Raw genomic sequence first — 18,493 nt, forward strand, 5'->3', positions numbered from 1 at the left:
ACAAAGAACTACACACAAGCACCTAATTACAGTGGAACACCACTGATATTGAGGAGGTAAAGAAAGGGTAACTAACATACCATCCATTTTGTCTGTTACTATCCCACAAAACACATCAGAGTTCAAAACTATAAGATGAAACACATTCAGCCAGCCTATTTTCAAAAGCTCAACTGTCTGTTCTTGAAATGCACTAATTTAAATTTAAAGACACATATTTAATGTTTTCCCTTTGTAGGTTTTCAGCAGCATACACACATGGAGTCACCATCTGTTTTCAGCCTGGTTCATTACCAATTCATCCTCCTGCTCTGTATTATCAGATCAAGAGGGTGGACATAAATTTGGCCACCTGGGCACTGGTGCCATTAACGTGTACCCCAGCCACACACTCATAAAGTGGTTTTGCTTGGAGCTGTAACGTGGTGGTGCTTCCTTTTTCCATTTGATCAATGTTGAGATTTGTTCAGTAAGCTCTTAATAACATAATTTCAGAACAAAGTGGAGGACACTAAGAACTTTCAGGAGTATTTTGCCTAGAAATCCAGGAGAAAATATCTTCTGTTTTCAGGAACAGACACAGGATGGCAGGACCAAAGGGGCAGGGATAGAATCAGAGAAGGGAGAAGAGAAAGGCAGAAGGAGATACATGAAGACGTAAACACAGAATTAAAGGAATACACATAGGATAATTTACTTATTTTAATGAATGCATGTATGAAAGAGCTTAGAGTGGCTCAGTATCATTTTGAGTATAGCTCATCATTAAATGTGGGTGAGCCCACTTTTTTTCCTCTTTGTGAGGGAAAACGTATATCGATTCATCCCAAGTCCTTTAGTTAGTTGCAAAATTGAAGTGTTTTTAAAATTAAAGCAGAAGTTTTACTTCCCTAATTAAAACATTAACTGACCATGTGTCACCTTGCAAACTGCACTGGATTGATAACTCATCTGATAAATATGAAGTACATTCAAACAAATTGCCTTCGTTCCTTTTTACTATCCCTTTTAAACATTGAGCAAGACCAGATAAGTACAGTTAGGTTATAAAAATAATAGGAAGCAATTTATTGTGTAGTAGTCATATATTTTAGAAAAATTTAATATTATAACTGAAAAATCATATAAAAATATAAAAATTATCTCAGCTGACTCTCAAAAACTTTCTTCTTGGGATTCTGGGCTGATTCAGATTTTAGAATTAAAAAAAGAAAGGTCTTATTATGGTATTAAAGCCATACTACCCTGAACGTGCCTGATCTCACCTGCTCTCAGAAGCTAAGCAGGGTTGGGCCTATTAGTACTTCCATGGCAGACTGCCTGGAAATAGCAGGTGCTATAGGTTTAACCCAGGAGGCAGAGCCGAGATCACACCACCGCACTCCAGCCTGAGTGACAGAGGGAGACTCTGTCTCAAAAAAAAAAAAAAAAAAAAAAAAAAGGAAAAGAAATCAGGCCAGGCACAGTAGCTCATGACTGTAATTCCAGCACTTTGGGAGGCCAAGGCAGGTGGATTACCTGAGGTCAGGAGTTCAAGAATAGCCTGGCCAACATGGTGAAACCCTGTCTCTACTAATAATATAAAAATTAGTAGAGCTGAGTGTGGTGGAACACACCTGTAATCCCAGCTATTTGGGAGGCTGAGGCAGGAAAATCACTTGAACCCGGGAGGCAGAGGTTGCAGTGAGCTGAGATCGTGCCACTACACTCCAGCCTTGACGAAAAGAGTGAAACTCAGTCTCCATAAATATATAAATAAATAAATTGTTTAAAAATCCAGAAGCAAATATTGAACGATTAACATCCTTTCAATTAACCAATAAGCAAACCTTTACTGAATTGCTACAATATTTGCAATTCTGAAGAAGAAAAAGATAGAACATAAAGCATACAGCTCTCACTTTAAAGGGTTTACAGCTTAGGTTGGTGAGATAAGATTATTGAATATAAAAGCTGAAGCATTTTATTTAAAAGTTTTACTAGGTATCAAATTATATTCACTGCAGAAATTCAGAGGAAGATATCAATGATGATAAGTCAGAGCAGTAAGACCACATGAAGGAGGTGATGGTTCTGGGGAACCTTGTGAAGGATGGTGCATTAGTTTGCCAAGGCTTCCATAACAGAAGACCACAGATTGGGTGGCATAAACAACAGAAATTTATTTCTCATAATTCTGAATGCTGCAAGATCAAGCTGTCAGCAGGTTAATTTCTCTAGAGGCCTCTCTCCCTGATTGTGGATGACCATCTACTCACTGTGTTCTCATAAGGCCTTTTCTCCATGCACCCGTGCTCGTGGTGTCTCTCTTCCTCTTTTCAAAAGAACAAGTCTTATTGGAAGAGGACCCCATCCTTACGACCTACTTTAGCCTTAATCATTTCCTTAAAGGTCCTATCTCCAAACACAATTGCGCTGGGAGTTAGGGCTTCAACAATGGGTTTTGGAGGGTGAAGAAGACAAATCAGTCCATGATGGATGGAATCTGGATGAGGCTATGTTTCGTAGGGAGGGTGGGCAGTAATATGCTATTAGAGAATACAAAGATAAGCCTCATTAACAGAATGATTATCAGCCATCACTAATACAATTTTGTAGGTTGCCTACATCTGTTGCATAGAATAGGCACATGGAAAAAACAGAAATCATGTGTTCCCTTGGTCATCTAATGATATATGAATCTTTAAAGAAGTTTGACAACAGATTATTATATCACCATTATTGGAATATTTGTCTATGTCTTGTATCAAAATTAGATACTTCATTAAAAATAAATGTCCTTCTTCAAATTCTTTTATGCACATTGTTTATTCTGGTGAAATATCCTTTGACTCTTCTTTTCTAGATCTACTGATCAGATTTTAACTATAAGTCATATAGTTTCTTGATCCCAAGAAAAAGCAAACTGAAAAACTGTAATACAGAGAATGCCAAGAACTGTACTGGGTTATTAGTTACAAAGGTAACTAATTACTCCAGAATTTTGGTGATTTGAAGTGATAAGCATTTATTTTTTTGCTCAGAGTTCTATTTGAATTGGGCAACCATTCAAGACAACATTTTCCCCTGTAGTAACTTAGAGATCCAAGCTGCTTTCACCCTGTGGTTCTGTCTTTGTGGTCACAGCCAAAGGAGAAAAGAAATCATGTAGAACATGTCCCTGCTCTTAAGTATCCCAGCCCCGAAGTGACACACGTGGTTTCCCACCAAATCCCATTGGTTAAAATCGGTCACAAAGACCCATCTAATTGCAAAGGGATTGAGAAATGAGATGTTTCTCTGTGGTCAGAGAGGAGAGAAGAGAATGTAAACAAGTACAAGAAGTCTCTACCATATTTAGTTTTCCCAGATAGTATACATAGGAGAGAGAGAGGAAACTCAGGTGAAGCATGTGTGATGGGGAAAAAGATTAGCAACATGTTTATTTAATTTAAAAACAAAATGGAAGTACTCAAAGCTTTAGTTTTCCTATTTTAAACAAACACTGAGAAAGATACTTTACCACGATCTTGCTTTCCAGTTAAATACCACGATTGCATGTGTATACAATATCTAACTGTTCGAACTTGTATGCCCTCACATCAGAGAGCTGCTACCTAAGTACCCCAGTAATTACAAGTTTTAAAAAAGTCCTTGTGTTGAAAATTACAAACCCAAGGACCTGTAATTCGCAGAATGTTGTTTTGTTGTTCACTTGATATATTTTATTAAATTTGAAAGAAAACAATTTGTAGGGTCATTACATAATTATTTCATCATAAATATAGATGACATTGGCAGGTGATATGGTAACCTTAAATTAAGTATCATTAGCACATTTATACAAAGAGCCATTTCTAAAGTTTTTGAACATTGACTTATTTTATGTTCTTTCTACCTCAAAACCATTTTCAAGGAGATTATAAACTATTGTTAAGTTTCACTCCTGCAGTGTACAATGAGGAAATGAATTTGAGAAGACCAAAACCTGAAGTCATTATAATTTTTTCCTAATTGTTTTTCACATCTTCTGATATTTTTATTGTAAAATAAAGGGGAAGGCAACTATGTAAGCCTTGAGTCCCAGATCTTAGTCACTCTTAGTGACTCCTGGCTCCTGGTTTTTTCCTCTCTAGACACTTTTTCAACTTCTTTACTAGTGCCTCATTTGCTGGCTGATGTCTAAGCTTTGAGTGTCCCTAAGTCTCTCTCTTGAATATTCTCTCTCTCAGTCATTCCATAAACTTCCATGGTTCTAAGTGCTATCTACACACTGCTTTATCCCAAAGTCATATCTGTAGCCCTGATCTTTTCCCTAAACTCCAGATTTATATCCAGCTGCCTTCTTGATATCTCCACATAGATATCCAACAGGCATCTCAAACTTAGCATGTGAAAAACGGGTGTATTATTATCCTGTCATTCCTGTGTCCCCTATATACCCTGTTGCTCAGGACAAGAAGCATAGGAAACTTCTTTAGTCCCTTGTCTTTCTTTACCCTACATCTAGCTCATCAGCAAGTCTCATGGGCTCTTCTACCAAACTAGGTCCTGAATCCAACCACTTCTTTCCTTCTTTATCACCATCTACCAGCTCATGTCACACTAATTCTCATCTGATTATTGCAATAACCTGCCAACTTGTGTTTCTGCCTTCATTCTGAAAACCCACCTTCCACACAGCAGCCAAAGTAAACACAGCACGGGAATCAGCACATTGCTCCCCTGCTTAAAATCCTCCCATACTTCTCCAAGCCCGTAGATCAAATCCACGTTTTCACGACAGCTTTCATGACCCTTCATGACCTTGGTTTTGTTTACTTCTGACCTCATGTTGGTCCCATTCTCCTCCTAACTATGCTCTAGTAACTCTTCCTTTTTGCCTGTACGTTGGTCTTGCTGACCCTGTTTGCACTTTGGGACCTTCACACAGGTTGTTTCCAGTGTCTGGACTGTTCTTAGACTTTTATACATTCATTATTCAGGCTTCATGCAAAATCACACTTCCCCAGAGATGCCTTCCTTGATGCCTCCTCCATTATCACATCACTTATTCTACTGTCTCTGTAGTAGAAGGGCTCAAGATGACACAAAACATCGGCCTAAAAATTACTTAGCAGATGAAATGAACAAGCTAGAGAATGGGGGTACTGCTACCATTGTTTACAAGGTTTTACTCCTAAAAGGCATTCAGCACATGCTCAATTTTCATAGGTTAGGCATAAAATGAGGACCAGACTCTAATAAGGAAAAGATAATGGGAAAAAACAGGTAAGGAATTACAGATTCCAGAGCAAGTAAGGAAGCCAGAAAGGGCATTCAAATAGTTATTTTTTAAAAGCGTTTTCCTGGCTGTTGTATGAGTCCATAACCTTAATTCATGTAAATTGGGCTACGAGAGCACGGAAAGACTGCATCACTGACACATATTACAGAAAGGATGGAGTGGTCTTAATGAAAAAGAGACAGAAGCTATTCTCTTATTGGAATGCAGGGGTAGGGTACACTAAAAGGCAGTGGTACTACTTAAATCAATGAAGAAAAAGTTAGGAGATAACTTATCCAGAAAAGAAAATTCACTTTTTAAATTTTTAACATTTCACTTAAGGTTTGGGCCCAAAAGAAATATCATATCCTATGGCCAGGAAGAATCAAAATAAGAACTAGAGACTTCGAGAATGGCATTATAAAGTTGGAAATTATTTCCATACATAGGGTAGTTAAAATGGCATCTGCATTCAACACAGTTATTGGGTTCCTACCAGAAGCAGAGTGTATGTAGCTGAGACAGAGTTAGAGATAGATAGGCTTTCATAGTTTGCAAAGACATTTCATGAGCCACCGAGTTATCTTGTATACCAGGGGTCAAGAAATCCAGTCTGTGGGCCAAATCCAGCCTGGCCACCTATTTTTGCATGGCTGACGAGCTAACAATTTTACACTTTTTAAGTGGTTGCCAAGAGTCAAAAGAGTATATTATGACATGTGATAACTATGAAATTCACATTTAAGTTTGTATAAAGTTGTATTGCAACATTGTCATGCCCATTCATTTACGTACTGAAAATGGCTGCTTTTCTGCTATAACAGCTGAGTAGCTGCCACTGAGATAGTGTGATCCACAAAGCCTAAAATGTTTACTCTCTGGCCCTTTACAGAAAAAGATTACTACTTCTTTTCTCGAAAACAGACATAGGGAAGGCAGCTGATGGCTGAATCATAACTAAAGTAGAAAGGAAGAGAAAGGAAGCCAGTAGAAAAAGAATCAAATTAAAGTGGAATGTGCACCTGGGGAGTCTGAGGTCATAAAACCCAAGGAGGAGTTAGTTGGTAAAGCCATTTGTGAACACTACCAAAGAACTACTGTTCAGCTTCTTAAATGAAGATATGCGTTTTTCTAGGGACAAGGAACTACTTGCCAAGGAGTATGCAAAACCCAGGACTGAATAAACATGGAACATCTTCCTGAAATGTGATTTTGCTCCAAGGTTTTTGGAGGGAATGTCAAAGGATAGGGGAATAATTTTGTATTTAAAAATAGCCCTTTTATTGAGTAGAATACAAAATTTGCATGAATTATTTTAAAATCAGGATTAAAATGAGGCTGCTTCAGGTTATAATTCCAGGGTTATTTTAATTTGCTCTTCTCTGCCTGTAAGGGTACTAGCGGAAAGGTTTGAAAAATACGTCATGGAGTGCTCCAAAGAGTGTGTCTGGGTGAAGTCACTCTCTAGGACATTAAGTTGAACCTGGAAAGCAAAAAGTTGTAACTCCCCTGTCAATTCCAATCTATTGGTAATGTTTTCTTGGAACACCTTTGTTGGGAAGGATTCTGAATCTGTGTCCTGCTCAGAGGTAGAGAGTGAGTGAGTAACAACGTCTGCTAGGGCAGGAGAAAATGGCACATGGCAGTTTTCAGTAATGATTCATCGGAGATGAATATGGAAATCCATCAAAATCTTTATTCATCACACATTTTTCAGCTTCTTCAACCTCTCAGTCAAGGGTATGCTAGAAGGTAGTGGTGCTACCCACATAAATGAGACTGTATGTAGAAAAAATATTTGCTTTTTGAATATTTAATATTTCACTTTAGGTTTGGGCCCAAAATAAAGATCTATTTTGTTTTAATAAGAAGTAAAACAAGAATTGGAGATTTCAAGATTTAATGTTTATCACCTACTTTTTTTTTAAATTGGAAACCAACATGTGCTAATATCATCTACTTTTAAAGCCATGTCAGTCCTTGCATTTCTGTCTTTGTGATTCAAGGGGTATCAACTAATACAGTGAGCATGTCCAAGTTTACCATCAAGGAACCCTTGAAGATTTTATAACACTCATCCACGCCATCCAGTCTTTTGTTGATCTCTGTAAGATACATGGGTGAAGACAACATTAAAAGGGCACTGAAGAATTGTAAAATTTTATTCTATAGGGAATGGGAAAGTATTTTTTTGAAAAGGAAGAAAAAAAATGTTAATAGAAAAATAAGTGGTAGAAATACAAAGGAATAATTGGAGTGAGTGAAGCTGGGGACAAGAATGATGTCTAAGAAGAGTGGAACAGTCCAGAAAAAGAGACAAAGAGGACCAGGCCTTGGGCAAAGAAAGTAAAGGGGTAGGGAGAAAATCAAGAGATATTTCCAAAGTAAACTCGTTAGATAATAGTAACTGACTAGATGTAGGGAACAAAGGAAGTAAATGACAAATACAAGAGCCTTTAATCAACTAGCTAAAGAATTAACTGTCCAATAGGGAAAGCAGGAAAGGGAACAGTTGAAGGCAGGTGTCAGTGATTATGCAGATCATTTGTTTGTTTGCTCTTAGATCTACCCGCTGCCCTTCCCTCAGGCTCTTCTGCACCACAGAAAACTGTGTTACCCAGACTCCCTTGCCTGCTGGCTTCTGGGAAGCTTTGGGCAATAGCGGGCACTGGTGGAAGACTGGAGGTTGTGAGATAGGGAGAAGCCAGGGTATTTCCTCCTCTATGAATTTGCCTCAAGCAACATTTCTCACAGCGACCAGATCATCTCCAATATTTCGGCTCCTACCAAACCAGCTTTCTGTCCTCAGTTCCAGCTCCTTCTGTGGTTATAGCTCTAGCCTTAGCTATGGTTCTAAGTCTAGCTGGGCACCTGTGGCTTCTAGATTCTGGAAACTCCACCTCTTCATGTAATCCCTCTTGCATTAGGGGTAAAATAGTGTCTCCTGCTGTAGCTAATCTCTGGGTCATCTTGGCAACATATTTTGGCTCCGTGTCTCCTTTATCACCTGTATAACCAATTTCTGGTGTTAAATTCCCTGTTTGAAATACCCTAACTGGTTTATTTCCTTGGTTGTACCCTTATTGATACAGGAATGAATTCCATTTTGTGTGTATCTGTGTATGTATGCTGCTTATATCAGGGAGACTCAAGCAGATGTAAACGTTTTAGCAAATAATGCCCAGGCATCAAACAATAGATCAATACTTTTCATAAATGTTCTAGTTTGTTAATAAGGAGAAATCAAAAGAATCTATCCAATGAAAAATGTAATAGATGACCAACTTGTATAGTACTTAGTATATAGAATGCTGTGCTGACCATACTTTACACATTTTACCTAATCATATCCTTAAAGTACAACCTTGTATATATTTTCATTTGGTCCTTAAAACACAACCCTTGGAGGCAGATGATAAAGTGATCCCCATTTCACAGATAAGGAAACAGAGTGGAGGGATTCGGTAATTTTCACAGGCCACTCTCAGTTTGGATTAGAACTCGGGCACTTGGACTCTAATTTATAGTTATCTAGAAAACCAGTTAGTGTTCTAGATGTAGTTACCAACATAGATTTTTAAAGATTTGTCTTTTTTAAAGGACTGTTATATTTTGGGGGTAGAACAAAGTACTAAGTTATTTCTAAATGTATCTCTAAAGTAAAACAAACTCTACAAAATATAATTTTGAAGTTTTTAATGCACAAAAAAGAACATCCCAGGAACAACAGGTATTGACTTATTAACGATGAAGCACTATATAAGGAGACTCCTCCCCACTTAGTAAATGGGAAAATAGTGTAAATAGACATGAAAGGAGGTAACACTTCAGGATTAAATGCAAACCCTAAAGTTGTATACAACATTCATATATGGCTTATTATCTCATAGCAATATTTTCATAATGATGTATATGATATTTATCCTTATCGGTAAGACGCTTTTGAATCAAAAGTTAAACAAAAACACTGAAGAGGTAGTTTTGCCAATGCAAGGTGAAAAAAATATGGCTTTACCTTGCTTTGTTTAGAAATCCACAACCATTATTTTTCTGTTCTAATTTTCTCCTGGATCTGCCAAGAAGATAATAATGTTTTGAGAAAAAGCCAATTCACAACCTTCTAAAAACTGGTTCCCCCAAGTGAACAATAATGCGTTCGAAACAACTGCTCTGAAAGTCACCTGGGAAGTTTCCATAGTGTTCCTCTCCATCTTGGATCTGAAACAGATTCTGGCTCAATAGAGACTTGTTAAGATCTGACCAGCAGTCACAGAAATTCATCCATTTATCTCCTAAAATTCTATGCATAGGCTCATGTTAGTAACTTCTTCAGTGACCCAAGAACATTGGCAGGTGCCCTGTCATTGAAAGTCAGGGATTGCTTTAAATTTGGGGGCAGGGAAAAAGGCAGTCAGAAATAATGTTTGGACAATTCTGTAGCTGGCCTGTGAAATTGGCTACAAGTGACTGGATATAGTCCCTCATGTTTTCAGTTGTGTTTCTTCAAAGTCATCACATCTTAGACTCAAAGACAGTTTGGGCTTCTGATTGCCAGATGCCACCTGCTGCTTTTTCAATGTGTGGGACATGTGGAGTGGGGAAGGTCTATACAATATGCAAACTCTTTGACACTGGTCATTTGACTCTATATACAAAAACTAGCTTATCCTACCCTTACAATGAGAAATAAGCCCACAATGAGGGGAAAAAAAGTTTCAAGAGACAACAAAACGTGTCAATTCTCCAAACTAGAAAAGTCATTTACCAGACAATGGGTTAGGAACCACTAGAAACAAAGTGACATATTAATCAGGTATGACTCTTTACGCACAAGAAAGCATAAATATACAGTAAATTAGAGCTTTATATGTAGCCCCTGCAGAATATGTACATATTAGGGCTGCTGTGAAACTGAGCAGGAATTTCCAGAGCATATCCTCAGCTAAAAGCAGTTTCATCGCACAACAGTGTGAAGGTGACAGATGCTGAGAATACCATGTGGTAACCACTAAGCAGATATCCACATAAACATATCCTTGAAAATGCACAACGTGAGAAATAAATGTCACGAGTGAATAGCGCATTGCCTGCCAAGCATCTTCTTTCACATAAATAGGCAGAAGTCCGTCCTCCAACGGTGGTCTGCAGCCTCACACCACTAGCGTGTCCGTGGTGCCGGGGACGGATTCTCTCAGCACACACTGAGCCAAGTCATGGGCTGTGCACTTACTCCTGCCTTCACAGTCTCCAGATTCAAACCAAAGCATAAATAACACAGGGGCCACGCTGGTGGTGCTTCCTTTCACCATGTTACTGGGAACAGATACTGGGCAGAGCAGCACAAAGGCTGCACACCAGAGTGCAGGAGTGGAGAGTAGCTTTGTGCACGTTTGCAAAAACAAAAACCCCTAAAAATCTACCAGATGTGTCTCTTGTTTTATTGGTTGGCTCTGTCTGTAGCTAGGAAGACGCTGTGTTGCTCCTGGGCTCTTTCTATCAGCTTCCTTTTCTTTTTCTTGTTCCTCTTCTCCTTCGCCTTTGGTGTTCTCTTCCCTACAATGAAGGAAAGAAATGAAGAGATGTCAGAAATGGCCCTTTCTCTAGGAAAGAAAACACAAAAACATTGGGAGTTTTGCACAAAGCCCATCTGGAAAACATCACCTATGGAAAAAGCCTCAAAGAGAAAATTGTTCACATTAATTTTGACAGAATAATAATAATTTACTAAATTGGATATGCTGTCTAAAACAGAGACTGATCTTCCTGTTACAGGGAACTGGCATATTGAAAAACCTCCCAGTGGCCTGATCTGTCTTTCAAATATCATCCTGCCACAAAAATTCCATTTATTCCCTCCTACTTTTAACAATGCTACCCTTTACTACACATCTTTACATCTTATTACTGCTCCACATGTCAGTGGGTCAAAAGAAAATAAGCATCTATCTATAGCAAACATACCAGAAGTTTCAAACTCCTCTCTCCCTTCCCCATGGGGGAAAAAGTCTTGCTTTTAACATTATTTCCTCCATATTCCAAATACCAATGTATAAAATGACATATGTGCAATCCTTTATTTTCTATAAAAATTCATGAGGACATCATTCATTATATACCTTATGCTTCTTATCCAAATCCCCTGGACAAGTTGTTGTTATTAATGGAGAACAAGAAGAATGCTTATTTGTTCTGATGAACTGGTGGTATGTGTCTGACTACCAGATGATCATACTAAGTTATCCTATTTCTCTTCTTTGCCTTAGCCACTAGGAAGCCCAGGCTACAAGCTAACTAGTTGAGGTTTTCCTCCATCGGGAATTTTTTAAATGCTGTTTTCCCCTTTGCCTCTGGTATATTTTATTTCCTCCATCTGTGGTTATAGTTTTATAGTCTTACTTTATAAGGTCTCAATGTTTCTAAGTATGTATACATAAGATTTTGAGAAAAAAGAATAAAGAACATGAGACATGTGTCTTAGGTCCATCACCCTCTTTGAGTTCTAAACACACAGAAATCAGGATTTTTAGAACAGAAAAGGGCTTTAAAGGCCTCCTGCATTTTACAGAAAGTAAGTCACCCCTAGACACCTTCAGTACAGGAAGACTTTTGTCTAAATGAACGAGAAAGAATCCTGTTGGCTGTTCTTCCTCTCTTACTTTCCCTACTTCAAATTTTATCTTGTAGTTCTACAAAACCTAACTTTTCTCTTCCGTGTAAGGTGTAGCTATTTGACAGCACAGTGATCAGTACTACGAATAGGGAACAGAACATTAAGTTTTGTGCTCTTCATCCTTCCCATACCTGTAAAATTACATAACCCAGACCCTTTCATTCCAGGCATATAGCTGGCCAATTTTTCAATCTAGCCTATGGAGAAGTAGGCTGATGTCAAAAATGAAAAGGAAACAGACCAGAGTCTAGGGAGATACATGTATTTGGAAACCAGAGTCATACAAGGTTAAGGCAGGCCATGAGATTTCTAAATAAGGTAGATGTTTCTTATTTCTGTTCCTTCTGATCAGACAGGATCTGTTTTAAGGATGGAAAACAGGCTTACTCTTCAAGACCCTAGCACAGTGACTGGCACTTAGTCGATAGTCAATAAACATTTGCTGAGCAAATGTTTTTACATCTTTTTATCACAAGAAAAAAAGATTTAAAAGAATAACTTATGTTTAATAGGACATTGCATTAAAACAATGAGAACATGATCATGCCCCCATATTAAATTATAAAGGTCCTTAAAGCTAACTTCTGCTTCTCATTAAATTCTGGCATTAATGTTATAATGGCATTTTGCCATCTTGAAATGTAGTTAATCCTACGCAATGAAACCTTAGTTCAAGCCATCATTAATCAAAGCAGCTGTAAAGTTACAACTATTTAGTAACATTATCTCTAATGATGAGACACACCAAAGGAGGGCAGAAAAATGAAATACTTAATACAAAATAGCATATTTTAAAAGCTTCAGTTATAAGCGTTATGAAGAAGTTTTTGTTCTGTATTTTCTCTAAATAAACAACAAAATCCTTAGTTTAAAAAATCATTACTGACTACATTTTAAATTCATCTGGTTTATGCTTAATTGATATAAAGCCTGGAGTTTCTTTTAAAAGCAAATTGAAACTAAGTGAATGGAAAAATAAAGCTTATCTTACTAGATTTTAAAAATGTGTTCTGCCAGAATAAAGATATACTGAATATATGTTAAAGAAAGCTTTTCACATTCACAAGAAAGCTTCGTGTAAATTATGTAGTTGCGAGTTAAATATGTACTACTTTCACTAACAGCAAATCCATGCAAAATGACGGGAAAAGCTCATTTTAAGATGGTCAATTTCGTGTCATTTACCCAATATATTATTCTGAAGCAACTGTCAATATTAAATGGTTTTGGGTTTGCTCGCTGATATGATATTGTGTAATAGCGAAGTTACTCAATACTTGCATAAAACATTTGGTATCCTGGCCAAAAATTCAGCAATGCTTCTGAAAGCTTATTTATGTAAAATAATTTTTTAACTTGTACAATTACTCTGTTGGCAATAAGCTATATGGTACCAATTCCAACAAGTAATGTTTTGGGGGCCCTAATTACAACCCTAAAGATTCTCCTCAGAAGTCTCTCTTGAATGACACACCTCTTTGCTATTGTTTGGTTGGTTGGTTTTGCTTTTGGCCCGTCCCATTTCTCACATAAGATATATTGCAAATACCGAGGAATTAAGATGGTTAGCCAAGATTTGACCACAGACAGGCCTAAATTAACTGAAAATATTTTGTGGTCCATACTACATTGTTCTGACTTCAAGCCCAGCTCAAAGTAGTAAAAGAATACTAAAATACAACATAACATACAGAAAGGGTCTTTCATACATATTCTTTTTTCACATTCTAAGATTTTCAAACGTGAGAAAAGAAATTGGTAAGATTAAAGCTAACAAAAATCCTTGTTTTTATCTCTATATTTGAAAATAAGTTATATTAGACATACAAATGTGCTAATTTCTGTTTCCACTTAATTTCTTTTCCTCTGTGGATATGGGATTAGACTTGGAGAATGATTTCTAGACTTCAATTGCTGCACATTCCCAAGCACATATATGCTATACGGGAAGTATTTAAAGGCAAATATGATGCCAGTCACCCAATGCACAATTCAAGTCACGAATTTAACTTTACTTTTTAGCTCATGAGAGAAGACCTGGAATAGATACTGCCCAGGATTTAAACAAAAAAAAAAAAAAAAAGGTTTGAGTTTTACGAGAGGATTGTCAACATCCAACATATCCAGTTCTAATGACAAATTTTGCATATCTTTATCCCTAGTGTCTTGAGAATGCAGTGGCCTTAACACATCATAACTAAGGGAATCTCTTCAAAATCAGGTAGAATCAGGTCTACAGGGCAGATCTTTTTAGCACTGTTATGCAGATGCAAGGAGATGACTGGTCCCAATTATTACCATTTTTAAGGGAGGCAATGCAGTGTGGTTTAGAGAAAGGCTACTTCTGGGAAGAAGAAAACCTGGTAGCTAAGCACAGTCTTGTAACTGAGATGTCTGGTAAGGCATATGCCTGACTCTTAGTCTCTCTGTTTATAGAATGAAAATACTACAGTCATCATTCACTAGAAAGTTATGAGACACTGTGAAAAAGTTGTGTCCCTAGGATGAAAGGAAGATGTGTAGAATATCACTGGCAAGACAAGATTATCCTCAAAATGAACAAAATTAGAAAGATACTATCAAAGCCACATTCTAACGTAATTACATTGACTTGCTCACATGTGGAAATGGTCCAAGAGCATAACCTATCAACTCTTCTGCAGAGAAATATGAACAGTTCCTTACAGAAATACTGCTACCATCCAGCTGTGAATTGCTGCTATTAGAATTAGAAATAGGGTAGATTATTTTGAACCAAGATATAGGCAGACTCACAAATTACATGAAGCTGTGCAAATGCCAAGTCCACTGCCAGTCAGACAGTGATTTCATTCTTTCATAAACTCTCAAAGTCAAGGAAGGTCTTCAAATGCTTTCTCCTCTCACTGGGTATACGTAAGAATCTTTCCATCACCAGGAAAATGTTTCTTGTACATCCCTCAGAGTAAGGCACAGAGGCTGTCTAGAGTTTCCATAATGCAAGGTATTTTAAGAAAGGCTTTAAGGGTAAATATAATGGAAGAAAACTAAAGAAAAATTTCAGTAGCTTTGACTATAAAAGAGATAAAAGCTTCTCTCTCTCTATGCATATATGTATAAGTAATACGTGCACATACCTACATACATAAACACACAAGCTGCAGAAAGTAAGCGATAATTATGACAAATGTAATTAACTGTAATTACTGTTGTAGCCACAACTGGGACAAAACTAGGACTGAGTTTTACTGATTTTTAAGTTTGTAATGCTCTAACTTGAAACCTGGGCTTCAGTGCATTATAAAATTCATCATGGAGATTTTGAAATCACCTCAGAGAGATTCAGTCATTCTTCAAAGCCGCTAAAACTTAGGGACAAGAAGCCTGTGTAACCACCAACCTGGCAGATATTGTCATATTTCACAGAACACTCTGGAACATGAAATGTTCCTTTCACATATAAAGTCAGAAGGACTGAGTTGTAACTGATGAATAGTACTGGACCATTGATTTTTTTTCCATATGGGCAACCTGATTTTGCCCAAGAATGAGTAGCAAGAGAGATTTATATAAGATTAGTGATTGTGTAGAAAACACCAACTGGTTTCTAAAATATTTTTTTTAAAGTTCATTTAAAAATAGACGAGACCTAAACAATTCATAAAGGAAATAAATATATTTAAATAATCAAATCTCACAATTAAAACTTCCAAACAAGATGAGATGCCACTACAAAGATCCTTAAAAGTAAAAATACCTAACACTTGTAAGAATGTCATGAGAAAGGCAACAGGATGCACTGACAATATAAAATTGATACAGCCTTTCTGAAAAGCCATCTGCCAATATGCACAGAAGTATGAAAGATATTCTTAACTTTTGACTCAGATCTAGGACTCTATCCTCAGAACATAATCTAAACTTGGACAAAGATTTATGCACAGAGATCTTAAGTGCGTTACAATTTTTTCAGTACTAAAATGTCCTGACTACATTTTTCATGACCTTTTCTTTTTGTGATTACTGAGGGAATAAAGTATATTTTCAACTACAAATGCAAGTATTTTATATTTTAAGTAATAGCAATTAACTTTATATCCAGGAATACTACTGTTGGATATCACTAAAACTTATCATAAATGGCTCTAAGAAAAAGCCTGTAATACAAAAGCATTCCTCCTGTGATGGAAATGACAGTAAGCAGATCCTTTTGTAGAGTGATCACTCGTAATTAGACCTGAGATATAAAAACTTAATAACTATTGACCTAAACCCTTCAGACATTAAGAATGGAAATTTGTTAGTTCTTGAAGCTTTTTTCCCTCTAGAAAGCAGTCCAGGTGGGCAAATATGATGAGCAGGACTGGGATCTACCACACTATGTCCTATGTAGCCTAAGATAATCTTTCTGCTGTCCATATAGTTCAGAATAACACATTTATTTTAGTTGACAAATCAAATTTGTATAGTGTATAACATGGTATTGTGATGTACGTATATAATGTGAAATGGTTAAGCTAATAATCAAGCTAATTAACACGCCCATCACCTAATATGCTTTTTTCTTGTGTGAGAACATTTTAAATCTACTCTTTGCAATTTTCAAGTATAAGAGTTATATAAGTGCCAGGCGTGGTGGCTTACGCCTGTTATCCCAGCACTTTGGGAGGCCGAGGAGGGTGGATCACGAGGTCAGGGGATCCACACCATCCTGGCTAACACGGTGAAACCCTGTCTCTACTAAAAATACAAAAAATCATCCGAGCGTGGTGGCAGATGCCTGTAGTCCCAACTACTCGGAAGGCTGAGGCAGGAGAATGGCATGAACCCAGGAGGCAGAGCGTGCAGTGAACCGAGATTGTGCCATTGCACTCCAGCCTGGGCGACAGAGCGAGACTCCGCCTCAAAAAAAAAAAATTTTATATAAGTGAAATGTACAACAAATACATATTATAAATAAGTAAAATGTATATGTATTAAATATATGTATTAAAATGGAAATTAAACTTTTATTAAATTTATTTAAAAATAAATTTACATTTTACTTGTTTAAGTAAGGTAAATCGACATATTTTAATTATTTTTATTTTACGTATTTACATAACATAAAATGTAAATAAAATAAGAGTTACTTATTTACATCAGCTGAGGAGTCAGAAGTGAAAGTAAGGTGGAAAGAGTAAAGGAAATGAATCAACTGTGGCTCTTTACTGACAGTACAAAGTTCCTTAAAAGGCTTTTTTAGTAACAATCATTGGTTATCTAGAAATGCACCTCTTCTTTTCACTAAAAAGATTCCACAGATAGCTGTGTTTTGAAAGGACTGGCAACATCTAATCCTTCAATAATGGTTTGCTATCATTTTCTTCAAGAAAAAATAATCTAGAGACAAAGCAATAAACATTAAAGTGTTGAAAATAATAACAAGTCACTTACTAAGGAGAGCTTACTTGAACGTCAAGTAGTAACTTAGAAGATTTTTCAAAGGGTCACTTAGTCATTTCATCTTCATAAAAGAGCATGTGCATTTAAAATCTACACACAATCTAGAGGTAACTTATAAGGGTTGTTCTTCTTGCAAGACTATTGATAAAGAGTGACAACTGTCCAAAGTAAATAACGGACAAAATTAAATGTGACAATCATTCAGAATATCAGGATTCAGAATACTTACTACCTTCACAGGTTTACACTAATTTGTAAAAGCTATTTCAATCAGCCAATCTAAATGGGAAGCCTCTATTACTATTCTTTCATCTGTAAAAATATACCCTATTTTTTATCTAAAATAGTATGAAATGGCTTCAAGACTTCAATTTTTCTTATAGAAGACATTTTATTAGGAATCAGATCTGTTACCCATTTTTGTTGACAGGAAGTCCTATTTCATTTTCAAATTTTATTTCATGTTCAAAACGATGGAAATGGAAGAAAAGCTAACCCTGAAGAAGATCACCTGAACCTTTATAAATGAACTGTATTACCACTATGGTTTCCTGCACATGGTATTTCAAAACTTCTCAGAAGTTCCTCATTTTACAGCTCTGAAGAAAATCTGTTCTTCGAGTCTATGACATGGCTTTTAAAGGGGCAGTAAGAATATTCCACAACCTCATTCAGCTTTCTTGAAGCAATAAGGACTATAATCTGAATGAGATTTGGTCTTGTTTCTTAAATCCCTAGTCCTTGAGAGAGAAACACAAGACAGGATTCTGTGGTATGCCACATAGGTAAGCACAAACAAGAAGAGATAGTTTTAAAACTATCTAAAATTATTTTCATAAATACTTTAGGTTACTTGTAAAGGACAAAGTTTTCAGATTAGTAGAAACTAAAATACGACTCTACTATTTGTGTGAAGAAAGTAAATGAACAATTCTACCACAAGGGGGCAATAATTCACTTTTACAGTAAGAGTACTGGTTAGGAGATGGTTTTTTAAAACAACGTACAGGGCAACTTGGGGACTCTAATTTCTTAAATACTTTTTGTTGAACCCCCATTGGAGGCTTTTTCTTCCTTTCTAACCATAGGTAATCTCTTTAGTGGACTAAAGATTAACAAGACCCAAGTACTGCACAAGGTAAAAATATAATTGT

General features: G+C 36.7%; 1 protein-coding gene across 4 annotated transcripts in view; it reads right to left on the reverse strand.

The window, feature by feature from the left end:
* Positions 1-8,926: 8,926 nt before the first annotated feature.
* Positions 8,927-18,493, reverse strand: part of RSPO2 (R-spondin 2) — a 169,775-nt gene continuing 160,208 nt past the window's right edge. For all 4 annotated transcript variants that reach the window (XM_005563925.4, XM_005563924.4, XM_045398592.2 and 1 more), the window contains one exon: positions 8,927-10,798. In XM_005563925.4, the coding sequence (XP_005563982.1) occupies positions 10,683-10,798 (116 nt within the window). In that variant the 3' untranslated portion in view covers positions 8,927-10,682. The remainder of the gene's footprint in view (positions 10,799-18,493) is intronic.

Source organism: Macaca fascicularis, chromosome 8 (genome assembly GCF_037993035.2).
Source record: "Macaca fascicularis isolate 582-1 chromosome 8, T2T-MFA8v1.1".
In the NCBI taxonomy this organism is placed as follows: domain Eukaryota; kingdom Metazoa; phylum Chordata; class Mammalia; order Primates; family Cercopithecidae; genus Macaca; species Macaca fascicularis.